This window comes from Chelonoidis abingdonii, chromosome 4, assembly GCF_003597395.2.
Source record: "Chelonoidis abingdonii isolate Lonesome George chromosome 4, CheloAbing_2.0, whole genome shotgun sequence".
In the NCBI taxonomy this organism is placed as follows: domain Eukaryota; kingdom Metazoa; phylum Chordata; order Testudines; family Testudinidae; genus Chelonoidis; species Chelonoidis abingdonii.
The window spans coordinates 2,344,658-2,352,423 of record NC_133772.1 but is presented as its reverse complement, the minus strand read 5'-3'; the positions used below and the strand labels follow the sequence as shown (position 1 = coordinate 2,352,423).

At 60.4% G+C, this 7,766-nt stretch overlaps 1 protein-coding gene across 1 annotated transcript in view; it reads left to right on the top strand.

Moving 5' to 3' along the window:
* The window catches only part of LOC116816155 (uncharacterized), a 26,532-nt gene extending 22,810 nt beyond the window's left edge, over positions 1–3,722 (top strand). Inside the window, exon 4 of the mRNA XM_075064689.1 lies at positions 1,115–3,722. Coding sequence (XP_074920790.1) covers positions 1,115–3,199 — 2,085 coding nt within the window. The 3' untranslated portion in view covers positions 3,200–3,722. The remainder of the gene's footprint in view (positions 1–1,114) is intronic.
* Positions 3,723–7,766: the final 4,044 nt, after the last annotated feature.

The window sequence follows — 7,766 nt, the reverse complement described above, 5'->3', positions numbered from 1 at the left end:
TGCTTCCTCCCCCCATCCCCCTGCACCCCCTGTCCCCATCCCTCCCTCTCCGTCCCCATCCTGCAACCCCTCTGTCCCCACCCCTTCCTCCCTGCTGCCCCCCATTCCCATCACTGCCTCTCTGCACCCTCCGTCTCGATCCCTCCCTCCCCGCACCCCTTGTCCCCATCCCCACACCCCTCTGTGCCCATACACCTCGTCCATCCCCAAACCTGGTCCTTGATCTATCCATCCGTCCCATTCCTGCCTAGCTGCCCCCACACCCCTTCCTCGCACCGTCTATCCCAATGGACACCCTCTATCCGTCCTGCTACCCTGAGTCCCGGCAAGGTGCAGGGGTGTTGGGGTACGAAGCTCCCGGGGTAGGGGGGCAGGATGGCAGAGAAGGGCCCTGTGAGCCATCACACTCCAGTGAGGAAGTGCCAGGGTTGGGGGCTGGGAAGAGGAACCCAGCAGGTTTGGTGGGTAGAGGAATTTGTATAGACAGATAAATGTGATGTATGGGTCTGTGTGTATTAAGAGAGGTGGTGCATGTCTGTGGACAGATAGATGAAAAGGTTTGTGGGGATAGAGAGAGGAGTATATGGGGGGAGAGAGAGCAAGTGAGGGATGGATGGATTGTTTGGGGGTTGGATGGATACATGGATAGAGAGGTGAGGGGGATGGATGGAGATAGATACATGGATAGAGAGGCGTGGGGGGGATGGATGGATAGATGTGGGGATGGATGGGGATCGATACATGGATAGAGAGGTGTGGTGGGGATGGATGGATTGTTTGGGGGTTGGATGGATAAATGGATTGAGATGTGCATATGGGGATAGGTGAGATGGTCATGTGCGTGGATGGATGGGTAGGAAGATGGATGGACCAAGGTGTATCATGTCTTCTTTTCCGTCTCCTCTCTAAGACACACAGTCCCCAATTGCGACCACCTCTCTTCAGACAGAGCCCCCCGTGTGTCTTGGGTCACCAGGGAGCATGAGCAGAACCATCCCCAGTGCAATGTCTCTCTCCTCCTGTCACCAGACTCTGGTGCATGGGCTGAGAAGCAGGAAGCTCCCATGAAGGTATCAGTGCGTGGCCGGTGTACTCTGGCAGCTCCTGTATTTAGCACCCCCTTGCTTGTTCCTCAGGTCATGGGTCCAGATGTCAGCCCGAGGAGGACAACAGATCTGCTAAGATGGCGCCACCAATCGGGGACGTTCCTAGAAAAGCCCAAGAGGGAGGCCTGACCTCCGTGTCATTGACCGGCCCCAAGACGGAGGAGGAGGAAGTCACCAAGATGGCGTGTCTCAGAGGAGATGTTGTTATGGAGGCCACCAGGGAGCATGCAGTATCAATGACCATGGCCAACATGTTGACTCCTAAGACGGACATCCCTGGGAACGGTCAATGGGGACGTTCAGCCTCCTTCTCACTGACTGTCCCTAAGGTCGAGGAGGAGGAGGAGACTTTCAAGATGGAGCCTTTCAATGGGGATGTTGCCATGAAGGCACAAGGGGGACATTCACCGTGGATGATGATGGCCAAGATGATGCCTCCAAACTTGGATGTTTCTGGTGTGGGCCAGCCGGAACATATGTCTTCAGATTCATTGCCTGTCCCTAAGACTGAGGAAGAGGCCGAAGACACCAAGATGCTGCCACCCAAAGGGTCTGTTTATGTGAAGGCCCAAGGGGGACATTTAACATGGATGACCATGGCCAAGATGGTGCCTTGCTCCCAGGATGTTGACGTGAAGACCCAAGCGGAACATTTGACCTTGATGCCATTAGCCATCCCTATGGCTGAGGAGGAGGCTGAAGACCCCAAAATGGTGCCACCCAATGGGGACATTGACATAACGACCCAAGAGGGACATGCAAAATGGATGACCATGGCCAAGATGGAGCCTCTCAACGGGGATGTTGCCGTGAAAGCCCAAGGGGAACCCTTGACCATGATGCCGTTTCCTATCTCCAAGGCAGAGGAGGATGAAGCCACCATGCCGGTAACTCCCCCTCCTCCTGCTTGCTGGGAGCGCCCGTACCGCTGCGGCGAATGTGGCAAAGCCTTCTCCCGCAGCTCATCCTGCGTCAAGCACCAACGTACCCACACAGGCGAGCGCCCCTATGGGTGCCCGGATTGTGGCAAGTCCTTCGGCCAGAGCTCCACCCTCAACCGGCACCGCCAAGCCCACCTGGCCGACAGGCCGCACCATTGCGCTGACTGCGGCAAGGCCTACGTGACCGCCTCGGCCCTGGCCCAGCACAGCAAAAGTCACCTGGCCGAGAAGCCCCACCGGTGCCTGCAGTGCGGCAAAGGGTTCAACGAGCGGTCGAACCTGGTGAAGCACCAGCTGACCCACACAGGCGAGCGGCCCCACCGGTGCACCCAGTGCGGCCGCGGCTTCAGCCAGAAGGCCAATCTCCGGCGTCACCAGGAGACTCACCGTGGTGCTGAGCTGCACCGGTGCGCCGACTGCGGGCGAGCCTTTCGCCATGCCCGGCGGCTGGCTCAGCACCGCCAGGCCTGCCATGCGCCCGGCAAGCCCCACTCCTGTGCTGTCTGTGGCCAAACCTTTGCTGCCCGCTCCCAGCTGGCCCGGCACTGGCGCGGCCACACGGATGAGCGCCCTTACCGCTGCGGCGTCTGCGGCAAGACATACAGCATCAGCTCCCACCTGCTGGTGCACCTGCGTGGGCACACGGAGGAACGGCCGTACCGCTGCGCCGAGTGCGGGGCCGGCTTTGCCGAGGCCGCCAAGCTGGCCCAGCACCGGCGCAGCCACTCTGAGGAGAGGCCTCACCAGTGCACGCAGTGCGGGCGGCGCTTCGGCCTGCGCTCCAACCTGACGCGGCACCAGCGGGCCCATTCCGGTGAGAAGCCGCACCATTGTGGCCAGTGCGGCAGGGCCTTCAGCCGCCGCTCCAACCTGGCCCAGCACCAGCGGACTCACCGTGGCGAGAAGCCATACCGGTGCGGCCAGTGCGGCAAGGCCTTCGCCGTCAGCACCCACCTCCTCATCCACCAGCGCTCCCACACCGGGGAGAGGCCCTTCCCCTGCCCCCACTGCGGCAAAGGCTTCACCGTCAGCTCCAACCTCCGGCAGCACCTGCGGATCCACACCGGGGAGCGTCCATACCCCTGCACCCAGTGCGGGAAGAGCTTCCGGGCTCGGACTCACCTCCAGGCCCACCAGAAACTCCACGCATGAGCGGGCAGGGCGGGGCCGCGGGGGAGATGGCTATAGAGGGGGAGGCAGGAGGCGCTGGAGCTAGTTATGGGGTTAATTGTAGCGTAGGAAGCACGGCTCTGTAGGGCTATGGGGAAGTATTGGGCGAGGGATCACGTGTCTTCAGAGCCGTGGGGTCCATGGGGGTGGAGGTTTCATGGATCTTCAGGCTCAGAACGGACGATGGAGGGGGTAGGTCATAGCTTTGGTGGGGGCGTTCATAGGTGGAGTCTAACCTTGACGTAGCTGAGTATGAGCCACAGAGGCTCTCAGGGCACCTGTGGAAGATGAATAGGTTCAGAGATGACACGGCCAGGAGGGACCATCATGATCTGACTTACAGAGCAGAGAACCTCGCCCGGTGATTCCTGCATCCAGCCTATAGCTGTTCGTTGAGCTCAAGCGAGACGTCGGGTTGTCGTTTAAGGACGTCGAGCGGCAGAGAATCCATCTGCACCCATGGCTTGTGGCTCTATCCATTAATTAGGAGGCTGAGTTAAAAATATGGGCCGTGGTTCTGGTTCTGGGGAGTGGGGTCTGGTGGGTTAGAGTCGTGGGGGCTGGGAGCCAGGACTCCTGGGTTCTCTCCCCAGCTCTGGGAGGGGAGTGGGGGCTGGTGGGTTAGAGCAGGGGGGGATGGGAGCCAGGATTCCTGGGCTCTATCCTTGGCTCTGGTTGGGGAGTGGGGTCTAGGGGTTAGAGCAGGGGGGGTGCTGGGAGGCAGGACTCCTAGGTTCTCTCCCAGCTCTGAAAGGGGAATGGGGACTAATGGGTTAGAGAAGTGGGGGCTGGAAGCCAGGACTCCTGGGTTCTCTCCCCAGCTCTGGGAGGGGAGTGGGGTCTGGTGGGTTAGCACAAGGAGGGGGGAAGTCTGGGAACCAGGACTCTTGGGTTCTCTTCCTGGTTCTGGCATTGTCCTGATGGGTGACCTTGGGCATGTAGCTTCTCTGGTCAGTGCCTCTGGTTCCCTCCCACTCTTTGCCTTGTCTGTTTAGCATGTGGGCTCTGCAGGGCATGGCTGGTCTCTCACTGTGGAGCATTGTTGGTCGGGGTTTGGGCAGCGCCTGGCATGCTGGGGCCCTGACCTCAGGGGGGTCTGGGTAGCGCTGGGGCCCTGATCTCAGCCGGGGTCTGGGTAGTGCTGGGGCGTTGCTCTCAGCTGGGGTCTGGGCAGCACCCGGCGCGCCGGGGCCTGGATCTTGGCCGGGATCTGGGCAGCACCGGGTGCGACGGGGCCCTGATCTTGGCCGGGGCCTGGGCAGCGCTGGGCGCGACGGGGCCCTGATCTTGGCCGGGGCCTGGGCAGCGCCCGACACAACGGGGGCCGGATCTCGGCTGGGGTCCGGGCAGCGGAAAGATCTGTGCCAAGGACAGTCAGTCCAGACTCGGGCTCCCCGCAGCCAGGCACCACCCAATGGGAATCCTTCCCTCCCCCAACAAACTGCCCCAAATGCTGAGGTGTCCAGGTGACAGTGGCAGACTGACCGAGGGGGTTTAGAAGCCTCAGCTTCAAAATCAGTGTTATTAGTGTTTGTGTTCCTGTAGGGCTTAGGACAGGGGTCCGGAGATGAATCTGGCCCTCTGTTTAATTTCATCTGGCCTGTGACAAGTCTCCATACCCCGGGCTGGAACCCCGAGCCTGGCCCCCCCCTTCCCCCCCAAGTGGGGCTGCAGCCACAAGCGTGAGCTTGCCCCACTGCCGGGGAAGCTCGGGTTGCCAGCCCGTTAAAAGTCCGGTTGGCTCTTTGTGGCTCTCGGAAGTGGCTGGTATGTCCCTGCGGCCCCTAGGCACAGGGGCGATCAGGGAAGCTCTTTATGTTGCCCCCGCCTCACGCTGGCTCCACAGCTCCCATTGGCTGGGAACTGGAGCCAATGGGAACTGCGAGGGCAGTGCCTCTGCTTAGGGGCTGGACACAGGGGCTGCTTCCCGGAGCAGTGTGGAGCCGGGGCAGGCAGGGAGCCTGCCTTAGCCCCGCTGCGCCGTCGACCGGGAGCTGCCGGAGGTAAGCGCCACCCAGCCGGAGCCTGCACCCCGAATCCCTAGCTGGCCCCAGGTCGGACCCCCTTCTGCCCCCTACCTTCCAGAGCCTGCACCCCCCCCAACCCCTGAGCCCCCTCCCGCACTCTGAGCCCCTCATTTGTGGCCCCACTCCGGAGCCCGGAGCCCCAGCTGGAGCTCTCACCCCCCTCCTGGATCCCACCTCCCTGCCCCAGCCCAGTGGCAGTGACTGAGGGTGGGGGAGAGCGAGAGAGGGAGGAAGGGGGGGTGCTGGAGTGAGTGGGGGCAGGGCTGCAGGGAAGGGGCGGGGCCTCTGTGGAGGGGCGGGGCCAGGATGTTCAGTTTTGTACCATTAGAAAGTTGGCAACCCTAGCGAAAGCCGGGAGCCTCTGCGGCCCAGCCCCCGCAGGGCTGTGTGTGGCCAGCGAATGATTTTTTTTTTTCTGTGGGTCAGTGGCCCCTGATAGAAAAAAGGTTTCTCACCCCTGGCCTAGGAGGCTGCGCCCTTGAACTGACCCTGTCTCACATGGGCCCTGGAGCACCCAACTCCCATTGGCATGGAGGAAACCTGCCCTCTGGGTGGTCACCTGGCTCCCCTGGAGTGAGTGACATCAACAGGGGCTCGGGCCCTAAACTCCTCTGAGGTGCTGGGCCTAGGGGTAAATAACACTGAGACTAGTGGACTGTCTGTCTGTCCAGCACTGCACACCCCTCCCATGTAATCTATCCATCCCCAGCCCCCATCTGTCCACCCCCATCCACTCTCTAGCCCCACACACCCCTCATCCATCCATCTAGCCCCATGCACCCCATGTGTCCACCCACCCCATCCCCCATCCACTCCTTCTATCTCTGTCCCCACACACCCCTCATGCATCCATCTAGCCCCATGCACCCCATCCGTCCACCCCCCCATCCACTCCTATCTCTATCCCCACACACCCCTCATCCATCCATCTAGCCCCATGCACCCCATCTATCCATCTACCCCACCCCCCATCCACCCCCGTCTACTCCCTCTCTCTGTATCCCCACACACCCCTCTCATCTATCTGTCTACCCCCTTATACCCCATCTATCCATCCACCGCACCCCTATCTATCCATCCCCGTCCACTCCCTCTATCTCTATCCCCACACACCGCTCATCCATCCATCTATCCCCATACACCCCATCTGTCCATCTACCCCACCCCTCATCTATCCACCCCCATCCACTCTTTCTCTCTATCCCCACACACCCCTCATCCATCCATCTACCCCACTCCATCTATCCACTCCCTCTCTCTATCCCCACACATCCCTCATCCATCGATCTATCCCCATTAATCCCATCTATCCATCCCCATCCACTCCCTCTGTATTCCCACACACCCCTCATCCATCCATCCATCTATCCCATACACCCCTCTCCATCTACCCCCATACACCCTATCTCTCTGTGCGTCTGTCTACCCCCTCACACCTCTCTCATCCATCTATTTACTCCCATACGCGCCCTCTATCTACTTCCATACACCCATCTATCTATCTGTGTCTATCTGTCCCCATACACCCCATCTATCTATGTGCCTACCCCATACACCCCATCTATCTGTCTGTGCGTCTACCCCTATACACTCCCTCTATCTATCGAGCTATCGATCTATCCCCATACACACCTCTCATCTGTCTGTCTATGTACCCCCTTCTACCCTATCTGCCCCCATTCACCCCATGTCTCCCTCTCTCTCGTTCAAGTGTCACACTCCACAGTCCATTATGGGGGATCTGAAGTTTTCACTCGCTGGACGACGTTACCCATGTTAGAAAGTCGGAGTCTGGGTCACCTTCCCCTGTCCATGTCCCGTGTAAGTTACCCCCTTCCCTGTCCCTCTTGCCCAGCCTGCCACTTAGTGCCCATCTCAAGGGGCTCCTTGCTCACCCACCCGCCCTCCCCTGGTCTCTCCCTCTCTGGGGCTCGAGCTGGGGAGATTCGCGGGCTCTGGAGTTGGGGGTCAGGTGAGTCTGGCTGATGGACTCCCCCAGATGGGGGGCAGCATGCCCGGCATTTGGATCAGGAGCCCAGCACGGGACACTAGCAGGGATGGTGCCTCCTGGGGGACGGGAATGAGAAACGACACAGCTACCCCCTGTCCTGCAAGCACCCTTCCCATCAGATGGTAGGTTAGGACAGGGGAGGGGGCTGGGAGCCAGGACTCCTGGGTTCTTTCCCTGGCTCTGAGAGGAGTGGGGTCTAGTGGGTCAGAGCAGAAGGTGCTGGGAGCGAGGACTCCTGGATTCTCTCCCCGGCTCTGAGAGGGGAGTGGGGTCTAGTGGGTCAGAGCAGGGGGTGCTGGGAGCCAGGGCTCCTGGGTTCTTTCCCCGGCTCTGGGAGGGGAGCTGATAGGACAAACTCGTACGTTCTAGTGATCGCTGTTGGCTCTAACCACTAGACTGCCCTCCCCTCCCCTCCCAGAGTTAGGAATAGAACCCGGGAGTCCTGACTCTCAGTCTTATAGCAGCGGAGCATCCCTGACCCAGCTATTTGGCAGTGAAATATAACGGAAAG